The sequence below is a fragment of the Phocoena sinus genome, chromosome 15, assembly GCF_008692025.1.
Source record: "Phocoena sinus isolate mPhoSin1 chromosome 15, mPhoSin1.pri, whole genome shotgun sequence".
Taxonomy (NCBI): domain Eukaryota; kingdom Metazoa; phylum Chordata; class Mammalia; order Artiodactyla; family Phocoenidae; genus Phocoena; species Phocoena sinus.
The window spans coordinates 59,406,756-59,423,168 of record NC_045777.1 but is presented as its reverse complement, the minus strand read 5'-3'; the positions used below and the strand labels follow the sequence as shown (position 1 = coordinate 59,423,168).

At 45.8% G+C, this 16,413-nt stretch overlaps 1 protein-coding gene across 4 annotated transcripts in view; it reads left to right on the top strand.

Annotated features, from left to right (window-relative positions):
* TXNDC11 (thioredoxin domain containing 11) overlaps positions 1–16,413 on the top strand; it is a 65,448-nt gene that overhangs the window by 40,165 nt on the left and 8,870 nt on the right. For 3 of the 4 annotated variants that reach the window (XM_032603771.1, XM_032603770.1, XM_032603772.1), the window contains 4 exons: positions 4,346–4,458; positions 6,539–6,739; positions 12,658–13,450; positions 15,730–15,872. In XM_032603771.1, the coding sequence (XP_032459662.1) occupies positions 4,346–4,458; positions 6,539–6,739; positions 12,658–13,450; positions 15,730–15,872 (1,250 nt within the window). Of the gene's footprint in view, positions 1–2,834; positions 3,010–4,345; positions 4,459–6,538; positions 6,740–12,657; positions 13,451–15,729; positions 15,873–16,413 lie in introns of those variants that run through there. The other variant, XM_032603773.1, reaches the window with a different exon arrangement.

Sequence of the window (16,413 nt, the reverse complement as noted above, 5' to 3'; positions counted from 1 at the left end):
TCATTAAGTTGTTTTTCTGGGGTTTTATCTTGTTCCTTCATCTGGTACATAGCCTTCTGCCTTTTCATCTTGTCTATCTTTCTGTGAATGTGGTTTTTGTTCCACAGGCTGCAGGATTGTAGTTCTTCTGCTGTCTGCACTCTGGTGGATGAGGCTATCTAAGAGACTTGTGCAAGTTTGGAAATTTTATTGTTTTTTTTTTTTTTTTTTGTGGTACGCGGGCCTCTCACTGTTGTGGCCTCTCCTGTTGCGGAGAACAGGCTCCGGACGCGCAGGCTCAGCGGCCATGGCTCACGAGCCTAGCCTGCTCTGTGGCATGTGGGATCTTCCCAGACCAGGGCACGAACCCATGTCCCCTGCATCGCCAGGCAGACTCTCAACCACTGTGCCACCAGGGAAGCCCATATTATTATTAACTGAATAGGATCATGCCGTTGTGTTGGACCATTGTTGGGGGAGGGGAGAGCATGATTCTGAATTTATTTTAAATTATTAACACATTCAAAGACCTTAATTAAAGTATTAAAGCTTCATTTTAGGACAAAATTACTCATTTTATAAATGACAAAGGCCCCTATTGTAGAAAGCCCTGGAGCCCTGCTTAACAGAATGTTCTGGATATGGAGATGAGAAGTGTTACTTTCTTGTGTCATTTTGACACTGTAAACTTCCTCTGCTAATTCATGTACTCCTTGTACACATGGGACTGCAAACTTAAGCTGCTTCGTCCAGCAAGATTTCCACTATATGCAGGAACTTTAAAAATGTGTGATTTTTGTAAATTTCTCTGTAAAAAATAAAATTTTGAAATTATAACATGTTTGGGCATGTTAGAATCTGCTCTGTGCAGGCAGCTGTCCTTTTTTTTTTTTTTTTTTTTTGCGGTACGCAGGCCTCTCACTGTTGTGGCCTCTCCCGCTGCACAGCACGGGCTCTGGACGCACAGGCTCAGTGGCCATGGCTCACGGGCCCAGCCACTCCGCGGCATGTGGGATCTTCCCGGACCGGGGCACGAACCCGTGTCCCCTGCATCGGCAGGTGGACTCTCAACCACTGTGCCACCAGGGAAGCCCTATGCCATTTTTTTAAATTTAAATTTTGAACTAATTTTATGCTTGCAGGAAAGTTGGAAGAATAGAACAGGGAGTTTCCTAACGTCCTGCCTTCACTTAGCTTCCCCCATGGTTCACATATTATTTAACCATTTGTTAGGGTGCTTTTGCCAAAACTAAGAAATTAACATTGGTACAGGATTATTAACTAAACTGCAGACATTATTGAATTTTGCCAGTGTTTTCACTAATGACTGTTTTCTGTTCCAGGATCTGATCTGGGATCCTACATCACATTTAATTAGTCTCCTCCTATAACAATTCCTCACTCTTTCCTTGTCTTTCATGATATTGACACTTTTGAAAAATACTGGTTGTTTATTTTGTTGCTCAAATTGTTCTGGCTTTGGCCATTAGGAGCATCTTGGGTTGGCGCCTGTGTCCTTTGAACATATCTCCCTCCTTTTATGAGCACATCTTTCGTTCTGACTTGACAAGATGTTTCAGGCTCATCTTGTACTTCCTTTGCCCCAGCTCTGGGATCAGCCTCTTCTCCAAGAAGCCCTGGTTTCTTTTTATTGGAGAGTGACATTTAGAAACCCAGATCTGGGTACGAGATATGCTCTTCAGTATTAGGTGTCATTACTTCTAGGCCCTTTCAGCAGAAAGAGCTAGGACATATACGTATTTATACCCACACACATGCGTGCCTCCCTAGTTCTATATCTGTTTTCTGTGTCATAAGTTGTAAGGTTATACAAAAGGTCATAAGTTTATACTAATTTTTTCTGATTCCAATCTAACACCGCAAAGTTCATTTTAGCTTTCCCCTCTTCGTATGTAACTTTTCTCCTGCCCTGAGAAGCCTGGCTCTCATCGTCTTTAGTTTTACAGTATTCAGTCAAGATACCGTTTGCTGTTCTCTTCTGGTTCATTCTTTCTCCCCACTCACCACCCCTTCACTGAGGTGTGATGCATTTGCAGTACAGCTAGGTTGGTTTGTTAGTGCTTGTTGTTCCCCACTGGATCCCCACACATGCTAGTTGGTATCATGATTTTAGTTTTTGCGTGTGTGAAGGCTGTGAGCTTTGCCGTGGTTCTGATACTCAGAGGAAGGTCAGGCTGCCTCACCCCTGTTCTCCAGTTCCCATTACCCACCCCCTCTTTGCCACCCACCCTGTAAGTAAGCCATTTCCGTCATTTCTGGTTTATTCTTCTTTTTCTTTAATATTTATTTATTTACTTATTTTTATTTGGCTGTGCCAGGTCTTAGAATTGCGACGCACGGGATCTTTGTTGCGGCACGCGGGATCCAGTTCCCCGATCAGGGATTGAACCCGGGCCCTCTGCATTGGGAGCGTGGAGTCTTAGCCACTGTGCCACCAGGGAAGCCCCATTTCTGATTTACTCTTCTTGTGTTTCTTTGGTTTTGTGCCATTTTAAACTCATCAGGTTTGTGCTAGATTGTCCAGCTGCCGTTAGGGACACGGTCACTCTCACCTCATCCTCAACAGCCACTCCTCCTCTGAGAGGAAGATGCCGCCACTGCTGGAAGATGGGCCGTGTGGTTAAGCTAGAAACTTCGTGTGTTTAGCACCTTCATATTTTAACTACTTAGATATCAGTTGGTAGCATTTAAAGTTTAACTGATATTTTATTTAACGTTTGCTAATAAAGCAGAAAGGGGATAGGAAAGAATGCACCTTTTCCTACACCGTCTTATCCACCTCCTTTAATACTAGATAGTTTAGTCAGTTCTTAATCACACAAATATTACATTAAATATACTCCTTGGGGGGGAAAAGAAAGCTTCACACCTAAGGATAAAGTCCCCTTTGATCTCCATCCCCCAACATGAAACAATTTTTATTATCCTTTCAGATTCTGTATACATTTCTAAACATACGTGCCTGTAGGGGAAAACATTTTATGTGTGACGCTTTTTTCCACATAAAAGGTATACTTTATCTTTCTTCAGCTTGCTTTTTTACTCATATGTGTCTTAGAAAATCTATTTATGTTGTATAGATAGCCCTGCCCCACTGTTTTTAACAGCTGCAGAGTACTTCTTGGTGACTGTCCTTGCTTGTCTCTTGGTGCACATGTGTAGACACTAAGAAGTGGAGCTGTGGGGCTGCAGGCTGTGTCCCTGTCCCACTGTGGTCACTACAGCAGATGCTCTCCCAAGCGGCTGCCATTTTACCCTTTCCACCAGCTTTGCATCAGAGTACTCGTTTCTCTGCTGGTCATCAATATTTGATATTTCCTGTGTCTCAAATTTTGGGCATTTTGAAGGTGAAAAGTGGCATTTTGTTCTCATTTGCTTTCCTCTGAAATAGTGAGGTTGAGTGTATTTTTAGCCTTTTATATTTCCTTTTCTGTGATTTGACCATTTTTAACTGCTTTCTTTTTCTTACTAATTTATGAGTTACTATATATGCTAGATTAATTCATTTAACTAATATTTATTAATCAGGAGGTCAATATGCAGATGCCCAGACACTGCTTTAGGTGCTGGGGTAACAGCAATAAACAAGGTTTCTGATTTCACAGAACTTAAGAGGAAGTTGGACCAAAGAATATCTAAATAAATCAGTAGGATTATGTACCAGTTAATAAGTGCTATTAAAAAATTAGAGTAGGGCTTCCCTGGTGGCGCAGTGGTTGAGAGTCCACCTGCCGATGCAGGGGACACGGGTTCGTGCCCCGGTCCGGGAAGATCCCACATGCCGCGGAGTGGCTGGGCCCGTGAGCCATGGCCACTGAGCCTGTGCGTCCAGAGCCTGTGCTCTGCAGCGGGAGAGGCCACAACAGTGAGAGGCCCGCGTACCACAACAACAACAAAAAAAATTAGAGTAATGGTAGAGAGAGGACCTGAGTCAGGAGGGAGCCCCAGTTTCCCCTTCCAGACCATCCTCTGAGTGTTTTCCCGGAGGCGGGTGGTCAGGGAGGGCTTCTCAGAGAAGGTGGGGTCAGAGCTGAGATCTGAATGATGAGAAGGAATTGGCCGTGGAAGTGTCCAGACAGCACAGCATGTGCCTGGGTGGGGCTAATGATTCGGGGGGACACGGACGGACACAGTGCAAGTGCTTGTCAGAGACAGGTGCACAGGAGTAGACGTGAGGTCTGTTTCAGGAGGTTGTTTCTTCGGCTTCTCCTTTTCTGTCTAGGCTAGGTGCCCAAAAGGAGCTTTGCTCTGGGGAATTTGTGCGTCAGGATTTGATCACTGGGTTTTGTGGTTGTTTTAAGGCATAGGCTTTTTCTTTTTAATAAAGGAAAATTTTCTGTTTCAGATTACCTAGGAACAGTACGATTTGGGGTTATCACAAATAAACATCTTGCGAAACTGGTATCCTTAGTACACTCTGGAAGTGTGTATTTACATAGACATTTCAACACATCACTTGTAAGTATTTTGAAATCACGTTTATATTAGCGCAGTGGTTCTTAACCTTGTTTGGATCACAGACTTCTTTGAGAATTGGATAAAATCTATGGATACTCTCTCTAGGGGAGCACACATGATTTTATATTGCAAACTGAGAGTCCCTACAGCCCCTCTGTAGAGCCCATGCCCCTGGTTCAGAACTCATGCATTAGAGGGCTCTTGGATTTAACATCTAGAAATTCTGTTTATATTCTTAGATTTTGATACAGCCTTGTTAGTTTTCCTTCTTGGATGAAATTGCAGAGTTACTCTGCTGGAGAAGTGTTACTCTGGGCCCATGTTCTCAGAGGTTAAGCTTCCTTTGGGCAATGTTCTTTCTTCATTTGTTCCATTTATCAAGAGTAGTAATGTGACATGCTTTTCTCCTTTAGCTGATGAAATGGATTTTGAAGTTCTTGTCAAGTCACAGTGAGAAGTTGTTGGCTTTCCGCCCCAGAGAGCCTCGTTTTCCATTGTTGTCTTTGTTCCCTGATTTTATTTGCTTTCTGGTGGACCAGCCCCAACTCAGCTGTTTCTGAGCTTTTGACCTGTATCCTGCTTAGTGCTGTGCTTCTGCTCTGTTTATTGCTACTTCCTCAGTCTCAGCACTGAGTTTATTTTTCTTCAGTATTTTCTCTCTCTGACTTCATTGATGGTGTCAGTGACTTACAGGTCGAGTGAAGACCAGATCTCCCGTACCCAGTGTGCCCAGCCCTTTAATCCCACGCTCCCCTCGGCTCAGTGTGCAGGCCTCATGCTGTTAGACCCTCCTGGGGGGCGCCCTCAGTGCCAGTCACCCTGGCTTCTGCATATCTCTATATCCCAGATGGCTTTACTTCTCGCAGTTTATATTCCCAAAGTCAAATGTATTTCTGTGTTTTCCAGATAGAAATGTTGATTATGTTTTTTAAGACTCCCACCATCCCACTTTGGGAATCACCGCTGTGATGGTTTCTCCGACCACCCACCCACTCTCCTTGTTTCTCTGTCTAAGCTTCTTTTGACTTCATCTGCCTTTGCTATCCTTTTCCTTCATCCTTCCTTTATAGCATGCTATACAACCAACATATATCGTGTTTATGTATAGTAAAGGGTACTGAGGAAGAAATTTAAAATAGACGGAGAAAAGAAGGTAGGACTGAGAATGATACTGAAAAAGATACTGGGTTTACTGCATCAGTTCCATACTTTTTAAGGTTGGTCGGTTGGTGTAGCAGCAGAATTCCTTTTAGCAAATGAAATAATACTGGGATACCAGTATTTTTTAAAAATAAGAGCAGTGGACATCTTTGTTGTAAGCCAATTTAAACCTGTATTTTGGGGAGTGTAAAATACCTCATTTTGTGGAACTCTCCAAAGCATTCTGTGGGGAGTTTTGTTTGAAAGAAACCCAGTGATTTATATCACTGGAATTTCAAAAATAATTTTGTGTTGACGTACTCTTGATTATTATAGGAAAACAAAGCAAAAAATCTAGGTGTATCTCTCCTTCATTCTGTACACATAAAATGTGATCCGTGGCCTTGTACAAGTTCTAGGTCACTCATGGATTCATGCAAATATTTGTTGAGTTCCCGCTCTGTGCCAGGTGTTCTGGTCACTGGGGGTACATGTGAGCAAGGCAGATCCAAACTTCTGCCCTAACAGAGGGTCCCCAGGGACCAAGTTAAACATGATTTTACCAAGGTAAAAATTACCCTTGACTCCATCATTTCTGTTCCCTTAGAGCTCCCCTTGCGCAGGGTGGTAGAGGTCATTGTTGCCAGCAGCAGGCAAGGAGGCTTATTTGTTGATAGACGAGTCTGTCTAAAGGGAAAAAGATGAACCACACGATATGCAAGTCACCTCTTACAGCTGCTTTTGCTTTTCCGAGCTGCTTGTGAGGAAGCGCTCTGTCTGGAGAAGTAGAGCCAGGGTTTAGCTGCACAGGCAGGGACAGGTCATGTCACTGCTCTGAGCCTCATTTTCCTCACCTGTGAAGTGTGGGGTTGAGGACGGGGCTGAGGATGTGCTTTGATCCTGCCCTGCTTTTTATCCTCTGTGCGTTTGTCCTTCCCAGGTCTTTCCCAGGGAGGTCATCAACTACACAGCTGAGAACATCTATAAGTGGGCCTTAGAAAACCGAGAGCTGCTCCTTCGATGGCTGCGGCCACACGGCGGCAAGAGTCTCCTGCTGAACAATGAACTGAAGAAGGGACCAGCACTTTTTGTATTTATACCTTTTAATCCCTTAGCCGAAAGTCATCCTTTAATAGATGAGGTAAGAGTCATAATGGTAAAAGGTGTCTCATGAGGAGTCGGAGAAACTCATTAACTTAGCCTTTTCTCATTCCGTGATCAGAGTAGTTTCCCCTAGCCGCCGAGCAGCCGCCAGGAGCAGCTGCTGCGTTTCTGTGGCGTTACTTCTTTCTCCTGTAAGTGAGCAGGAGAGCCCGTGCCTTGGGTAGGACTCACCACAGCCTCTCTGGCCACATTACTGACAGCTGCTCAGGTCTGCTGAGTCGGAGGGGACAGGGAAGGCAAACTGTGCCTCTCTGGAAAAGGACCAGATAGATGGCTCTCTTCCTGCGGTGACGGATGCCCGGGAGAGGGGCAGAGGGGATGGTAGGGTTTAGTGTGGCCTTTGGGATTCTGTTGTCGCGGGGGTTTGATCAGACTGTTGGCCCTGGCCACTCTCAGCCCAGCAGGCAGCAGCAGTGGTGGTGACCTTGGGATCCCATGTTTTTCTAAACCTTGCATGTCTCACAGAGCAGTTTTCGGAGACAACCGCCATCAGGAGTCAGCCCCTCCCTGCTGCCTTTTCTGCTTCATCTGGTGCATTCGCTGTCTCTGGGTGTGAGTTTATTTTATACATGGGATTGTTCGAGGCACTTAGAGCAATAACAATCAGCCGAGAACGCCTGGGATTGCTAAATTGGATTTACTGGGAGTTTTATTTTTTCCTTCCCTCAAGGATCCCTTAATTGGCCAAAACCAATTTCAGGCAGCCAGTGAATCACTGGCCCGGCTGCCTAGATGCTGCCTCTCCCAAGCCCTCCACATGAGCCTGATGGCCTGCTTTCCTGAAAGGGAGCCTGCTTTCCTGAAAGGGAGCCTGCTTTCCTGAAAGGGAGCCGGGAGGCAGGATTCTCCTTTCCTGAGGGAACCGGGAGGCCAGGCCAGACCCCTCACTTGGCTGCTCTGGAGCCTCTTTGTTGAAGTTATTATCCCTGCCGGGGGCCTTCTGAGTGAATGCTGCTACTATGGCTTAGAGGAGGAAAGAAGAGAAGATGAAATAGCTTTGTTTATTCTCTGATTAGGGAGGACTTGAAGTAATAAGACTTAATTTCTTTAGAAAATCTTCACTACACAGTTATTTTATGAACTAAGACACTCTAGTATTAAGAGCCCTTAAAGCTCTTTGTAGGAAAGGTGGGGTTTTCAACCAAGGTATTAGCCATGGTTGTGGATTTTTACTTTAACTTTTAAAGTTTCCTCCTGGAGAATTCTGTCTTGTCTGGCTTGGGCATGTCGGGGTTCTGGGTTGTGTGGTATTTTGTGACTGGAGCCCAGTTCCTCTGGGGGGTTGTGCTTGGATTTAGACACCTGGTGGGAGACACTTGCTTTCCAACTCTTTGCTTCTGGGTGAGTGTCTCCCGCATCTCCCTGTACTCCTCTGTCTTTGTTTATCAAGGTTTTGCCCACAGCTCCTTTCCTCCGGGCTCTTAGTGTCCCTGTGAGGTGAAGAGAGTCCCTTAATCACAGCCTGTGGTTAAACCAGGTGGCATCTTAGTGTTATGGATTACTCAGCCAAGTGCAGTACATTTCCCTGTTCATTTCAGGCCCCTTTAGCAAACGTTTATGGAGCACTGTGCCAGGGAGCCACGGTGGAGAAAAATGGAGAAAGCAGAGCCTTGGTCTCATGGTCTCAGAGGCCTGTCTGGTAGGGGAGCAAGAACCTGCTTGTAATTCAAGGCAGAGTGTGCTCAGCCCCGGGAGGAACTGGAGGAGAGTGGGTGCTGTCCCGGGAAGCTGGGGGCTGGACAGGAGGGAGGCAGGAGGGGGCTGTGGGAGGGATGAGTGTTTTGAGACAGGCCTTCAGGGGTGGCTAGAATTGTGATGGGCTGAGAGCAACTTAAGGGAAGGAATAGCCTGAGCAAAGGCACGGGGGTGGGCAGGGGGCGACGGGTTTAGATATTAGGAAATAGGACAGGTTGTATGGTCTCCATAAAGGACTGATTGAAGAAGACCCAGAAAAAAAACGCTGGAGGAGAGGCTTTTGGGTGTTTCTTTGAGGACTCCAGGATTAATCGTAGCCGTCAAAATCTGATAATGGAGCGCTGTCAGCAGAGCTGTGTTACCATTATTAAAGTTTTCCTAGCAGCCGTGTTCCAGAAAAGTGAGAAGTAGGAAGATGCTGAACTTGGACAGTGGTGTTGGGGATGGGAAGTGGGGTGGGATGGGAAAGAGTGACACAGTGACTAGAAGTAAGGAAGTCATCCTTGGGGTTGGGCGGGGTGGGAGGGGTGAACACCTCCCTTACATGAGGGTGAGTTCTAAACTCAAAGGCTCCTTGACCCCAAAAGAATTTAAGCCTTAAGCCTTATTTTTCCATTTATGCTTTTAGGCCCAACTTTGGGCAGGCGATGGAGGAGGCCTGCCTTGTCGAGAAGAGAGTGGTCATTGTAGAGTCGGGGCAGGGGAGTCAGTCAGTAAGGGACGGCCATGTGGGGACTGCCCTGTGAGGCCCAGGCCAGCACCAGGCAGCTGTTCTTCCACACATGTGCCCCACCCTTCCCCCAGGAGAGCACGGCGTGCACCGCGCACGGCATCAGGCCCCTGACCCCAGCGTCTCCAGAGAGTCCCGGAGAGCTCATGAGACATCTCAGTGTGCTTATCAAAAGAAATTCTTAGCGCAGCCAGAAGAGACTCTGTGTGGGTTCTTAGCTTGTTTTTTTGAATTATTTTTATTATTAATTAATTAATTTTATTTTCGGCTGCATTGGGTCTTCTTTACTGCACGGGGGCTTTCTCAAGTTGCAGCGAGTGGGCTTCTTACTGCGGTGGCTTCTCTTGTTGCGGAGCACAGGCTCTGGGCGCACGGGCTTCAATAGTTGCGGCACGCAGGCTCAGTAGTTGTGGTGCACAGGCTTAGCTGCTCTGTGGCATGTGGGATCTTCCTGGACCAGGGCTCGAACCCGTGTCCCCTGCATTGGCAGGTGGATTCTTAACCACTGAGCCGCCAGGGAAGTCCCGGGTTCTTAGCTTTCACAGCGCTGCTCTGAGGCGTCCACTGCGTACGAGTCTGGGGGACAAAGGCACCTTGTCCAGACTTACAGATTTCTCCGATTAACAAAAATGGAAGGAAGCATTTATAGTGCAGACATTTAAAGTTTTTTGCCAAATTTTCCTTATTAGTTCACATGAAATTAAATGTGACATCAAGTGATTCATATACGGGATGTAACTGGAGTGCCTTTTCAAAACTGCCTGTTATGAAAAAGGAATATAACAGTAAAAACTGGTTCAGTTTATAGGAGAAAACTAAGAACTCCTCACTTTTCAGGGGCATTAGTGTATAAAATATTTTCTTCACTTAAGAATATCCTTTACACGGCTGCTTTGTTTGTGAGAGACATTAAGAATGAAAGAGATGAGGAAGGAAGACCTCGTAAGTTTTGCTCTCCTCAGTGTACTCCTACTTGGACTTTTCATAAAAATCCATGGTAAATACAGACATCGCCTGGTATCCACATTGGGGTTGGTTCCAGGCCCCCTGCAGATACCAAAATCCAACATACTCAAGTTCCATGTGTAAAATAGCATAGTATTTGTATATAACCTATGCACATCTTCCGTATATTTTAAATCATCTCTAAGATTACTTATGATACCTGATGTAATATAAATGGTATGTAAATAGTTGCCTATGTGCAGCAAATTCAAGCTTTCTTTTCTGGCATTTTTCCCCCTGAATATTTTCGATCCATGGTTGTTTGAATTGTAGATACAGAACCTAAGGATATGGAGGGCTGACTGTACTTGAATTTTTGTGGGTTTTGGTGGGGGGGACTGGGGGTGGTAATCTATTATGTCTTTGAATATAAAGTAGTACCAGGATGGGGCATGAGGGCAGCTGGGCTATTTATGAATCACACGGGCTTGACCTTTTTAGTGTAATGTGCTGTCAGAGCCTTATCCTTTAAAAAGGTCTGAGATGTTTTTGTGCGGGGGGGAAAAAACCAAAACACTGGTTTATCATCTGAAGTAACCATTTTTATGCCGAAGAACTATTCAAACAATCTGTTTTTCTGTACAAACGCATATGTCTTAAATTAACTCTGTCTATAAGTATCATGTGTTATAAAATTTGGGTTTTCTTTTAAATTGGAAAAGCACTTATTAAATGGTTTTCTCACACACAAACACACACACTTTTTTTTTTTTTGCGGTACACGGGCCTCTCACTGTTGTGGCCTCTCCTGTTGCGGAGCACAGGCTCCGGATGCGCAGGCTCAGTGGCCATGGCTCACGGGCCCAGCCGCTCCACGGCATGTGGGATCTTCCCGGACCGGGGCACGAACCCGTGTCCCCTGCATCGGCAGGTGGACTCCCAACCACTGCGCCACCAGGGAAGTCCCCCCCCCACACTCTTTAATGAAACAAAATCCTGAGTGACTTGACACCTTTTAACTAACCTTGGTGGGATTTAAGTTAGCACACAGTTCTATTTTAGGGAGTATAAATGCCTTTGGATTATAATGACTTGCTCATCTTTTTCATTGACCTGGGGTGGCTGTTGGGTGGTGAAAGGTACTCAGTTCGGAAATGGAAGAGCCTTGGAATGAAATGTGAAATGTGAATCTAAATGGCTAACACTGGTCTGAGCGTAAAGCGGTTCATCTCCCCAAGAAGCGGGAGCATGCACTTATCCTGAGATGCCCTTCGTTCACCAGCTGTTTATCGACCATTTGTTATGTTTCGGGCTCTGAGCTAGGCTGCGGGGATAGCAGGATAAATCAAACATGGTCCCTGCCCGTGAGGATCCTTAAGCCTGTGGGGAAGAGGGATGTCTTGACAGACAGTTGGGAGACTGTCTGGGAAGGGCTTCTGGGACTAACCCTGAAGATGTAGACTCTTCATGGGGGAGGGTGGGGGTGTTAGCTTTGTTGGAGCAGCCATCCTGGTGCAGGGTCTTGGGGAGAGTGTTGAGGTTTGTCAGATGGAGGCGGCCCCGGCCAGGCCTCTGAAGGCAAGGCATTGTGGAAGGGCCTGGCTGGTCTAAAGGTGGTGGGGTGACACCGGAAAGGCAGACTCAGGTCAGATTATGTTAGGGTTACCCTCCAGGTAATAGGGAGCCGTCGAATGTCATTTAGCAGAGGAGTCTCCTGCTTAGGGCTGTATTTTTAAAAATAAGTGTTGGCAGTGTGGAGGCTCAGTTAAGGCGGGGGAGAGAAAACGGCGGCACTCTGTGACACGTGAGGGCCTGAGTTGAGGCAGTGACTGTGAGGGTGCAAAGGGCGGCCGCTTCGTGATGCTGAAGTCAGAGCTGGCTGGATTGGAGGCTTGGGTGATGCAGAGGAGAAATTGAGGGTTAGCTGATTTTTCCAGTTTGTTGATGCCATTTTCTAGAAAGGGTGGTACAGGAGGAGGAAGGCGAGATGGTTGAGTATGGTTTGGAAGAGGCTGAATTCGTAGCCTCCTGTGAGGCATGAATTTATTTGGAAACGTGCTGTGAAATTTCGATCCACTTGTTAGGTGGATCAACAAGTGGATCAGATATTTGGGAAATTTTTAGACTGTTACTTAAGATGAAGACATCGTCTCGAGGAGTTTTAAGGATGTAAAGGAAAGTGCACTCAACTGGGCGTTGAGATTTAAATTCTGTTCCTGGTTCTTCGATGTGTGTCGTGGCGTGAGCCACTTCACCCCATCACGGGGTAGACTGACATCTCCCTCTAAGACCCCTTCCGTCTCTGAACAGGTGGTTCAGTATTTGTTAACAGAGTGACAGGATCTGAAAAATAACCCAAACCTCTTTATTAATAGCTTTTGGTGTGACAGCTTCCTGTTTGATGCTGTGTTTCCAGCCAGGGTTCCTTCTTGTGAATCAGACAAGATGCTTTCCAGGTCTAAGAGCCACGGGGTCTGTCCCTCAGTCACCCCCACACCTCTCATGAGCTCCGCCCTGTGTTTCAGATCACCGAAGTGGCCTTGGAGTACAACAACTGTCACGGGGACCAGGTGGTGGAGCGGCTCCTTCAGCACCTGCGGCGAGTGGACGCCCCGGTGTTCAAGTCTCTGGCGCCTGAGCCCCCGGCCCAGCTGCCGGACCCGCCGCTGATAACGGAGTCCCCCTGCTGCAACACCGTGGTGCTGCCCCAGTGGCACTCCATCTCCAGGACCCACAACGTGTGTGAACTGTGTGTCAACCAGACGGCCGGCGGCCTCAGGCCAAGCTCGGTCGGCATGCCCCAGTGCAGCTTTTTTGAGATGGCAGCAGCTCTGGATTCTTTCTACCTCAAGGAGCAGACCTTTTATCATGTGGCATCAGACAGCATAGAATGCAGGAATTTTCTAAGTTTCTATAGCCCTTTCAGCTACTACACTGCATGTTGCAGGACCATAAACAGGGGCGTGACAGGCTTCATTGATTCTGAACAAGATGTCTTTGAAACCCCGACCATTGCATTTTCTTCCCTTGAGAAGAAATGTGAGGTTGATACCCCAAGCTCCGTTCCTCACATTGAGGAGAACAGGTATCTCTTTCCTGAACTGGACGTGGATAACACAAGCTTCATAGGCCTGAGCTGCAGAACCAACAAGACCCTGAACATCTACCTTTTGGATTCCAATTTATTTTGGTTGTATGCAGAGAGGCTGGGTGCTCCGAGCACTGCTCGGGTGAAAGGATTTGCTGCAATTGTTGACGTGAAAGAAGAGTCTCATTATGTCTTGGATCCAAAACAAGCTCTTATGAAGTTCACCCTAGGTACTGTGGGCAGTTTCCTTCCCCAAACCTAATGCTTTGCTTAACTTAACATAGGTAACTTTTATTTAGGGATCTCATTACGGTTGGCTCTTAGCGCATTTGAAATCTTTAGACTGTAGCTGGTCATAATTTTAAAAGAAGCTAATTTTGTATATTAAATGGAACAGAAACTTCCTAACTCCAAATTTTGGATAAGTTTTTCACTTAGCCCTTGGGGGCTAAGAGTCCAGCGTTCCTGATCGGCAGCGCCTGCCGCATTTCCATGGTGGCATGAGCTGCGGCGGGGGAGAACCTGGCCTCTGTGACAGACAGGGTGGTGGAGAGCGGGTCGGGTGCTAACTCCCCAGGGGCTGATGAACGTGAGCCCCAACAGCGGCTTCATTCGAAAGGTACTTAAACAGAAAGCAGTGAAATGATAGAACCACCTGGCCCCCCTTTTTGTCTCACAGGTTTAACTGTCTAGGCATCAAGGCCACCAGACCTAGTTCTGCTGCTCTTTTATAACAAGTTGAGAAACACTGCTCTGACCTTGGGTGCCTAGATTGTAACAAACAAGTGTCAAGTGCAATAAGTGTCAGGTTGCAAACCAGCAAAAGCCACTTTTTGGGGGGGGGGCGGGTAAGTCCCCATTATGGGAGTACATCCTAGAGCTTGCCCTTAGGCTTGGCAGCAGCAGTGAACTAACCGATGCTGTCCTTTTCCCAGGGCTTTGCTGCCATCCTTGATGTGCACACAGGGAAGTGAGAATTCAAAAGCCGTGTTAGTTCACCCTCGTTGGAAACATGGGGGAAAGTTAGCATTTGCCAAATGGAGACAGGAGGAATTTGGTGGGGAGGGAAACCTTTTATTTTCAAGTTTTGGAGAGTATGAAAGCAAGAGTAAACTCAAAGCCCCTAAATGATAGTCATTTTAGCTGCCATCCTTTAAGTCCAGGTGAAGCTCGTTTCTTACATTAGACACGTTAAAAGGCTTATGTTAATAAAAGGCTTTATGTTATAAACACGAAGCCTCCTGAGTGCTTAGAGGAACCCTGTGACCAGTCACTTTATGAAGTGTGTACTCTTTTGATACTACAAATTGCTCCTAATTCATGTTTCCTAGTTACATTTTACTGTACTGAGTTTTCTGAAAATGAAATAAGCCTGTATCTTTAAAGTAAGTGTTTATTGGATTTTCCTGCATTCTGTTCTAATACTCAAGCATTCAGTGAGCTAGCTCGTGATGTGTGCGTCCTGAATTTAATGGTAATCTGAAAGAAGCCTTCTTCCGATTTCTTTTCATCTTCTCATATCTCCTCTGAAACATCTAGCTCCGTTGTTCTTTGTGCTGTGGTTGGTGACAAAATTTGTCAGGGTCCTCGTCCAAAAACATTCACTGTGCATCATTGTTGTTTTGGAGAGTTGACTCTTAAGTCAGCTGTCTCTGGGTCAGTTTCAGAATTTAGGCTTCATTCAGATTAGTAAATAATTCTTGGTTTTATGTTTCAAAAACATAGCCAACTAAGTATCAGTCAGATGTTGATGACGGATTCTCTTCACAAGACCTTCCTCCTGTCCTCCGCCCTCCACGGAATATATCATTGTTCACTAGGGCCTCGCAATGGAGAGAAAAAAGAAGAAAAAAAGAAGTGCAACTCAGATTAGTGCTGCTTCAGATGATACAAAGGAATCTGAAGATAGTAGAGTTGGTGGGGAGGGTAAAACTGTTGGTTCAGGTTAGGGTTTGGGATTATTTATGGGTTTTATTTATGTGTTTTTCCACTAAATATAATTGAGTTTATTTTTCTTAACCTTTTAAGAAAGAAACTTGAAGGACTTTAATAAAGGAAACAAAAACCATAGCTCCTTATCCTTAAATTAATGAGTATTTAAACACCTTCCCCATTACAGTAGCTTGTGCAATTACTGCATCGGTAGTTATGCTTAAAGGTCTTGGTATAGTTGAAATCTCCATGGTGGCGTGTTGATGACTTATACAGTCTCAGGTGTCCATTTGTGGACCAGTGTTGTTTTTAAAAGGAGCATCGAATTCCTAGTCCCTGCATAGTAGAACACGGAACACCGAGTGGTGCTTTGTTAGCTAAAGTGCTGTCTGCTGAGTTACTACTGCCAAAGCTACCCCCTGTCCCCCCGGGTGGCTTCGTTCAGGGTTTTGCCTGTAGGTGAAGTGTTAAAAATGTGGGCCTGCGAAGCCAGCCCAATTTTTTAGATGTGGAGTTTAAAGTAGGCCAGCTACTCTCCTTGTACTAAGAACTGATCTCATTTTCTCCTTATTTTCAGAGTCTTTCATTCAAAACTTCAGCGTTCTCTACAGTCCCTTGAAAAGGCATCTTATTGGAAGTGACTCTTCACAGTTCCCATCTCAGCATTTAATCACTGAAGTGACAACTGATACCTTTTGGGAAGTAGTCCTTCAAAAACAGGTATAGAATCATGAGCGAGGCAAAAATCAAGCCATCTGTCCCTATTATAATAATTTCCAAAGCTGCAGTCATCGGGGTGAGCAGTTGGGTTTTTTTTGTTTGCTTGTTTTTTAAATTAATTAATTTATTTATTTTTGGCTGTGTTGGGTCTTCGTTGCTGCGCATGGGCTTTCTTTAGTTGTGGCGAGCAGGGGCTACTCTTCATTGTGGTGCGCGGGCTTCTCATTGCAGTGGCTTCTCTTGTTGTGGAACACAGGCTTTAGGCACGCAGGCTTCATTCAGTAGCTGTGGCTTGTGGGCTTACCTGCTGCGCGGTATGTGGGGTCTTCCCAGACCAGGGCTTAAACCCGTGTTCCCTGCATTGGCAGGCGGATTCTTAACCACTGCGCCACCAGGGGGTGGTTTGTTTTGATGTACAAAAGATTGACCACATGACAGTCTTACTGCAGAACATGTGAATTACATGGTGTTTTTGTGATTGTAAAACGTCCTTAAGAAAGCACATAGGGCTTCCCTGGTGGCGCAGTGGTTAAGAATCTGC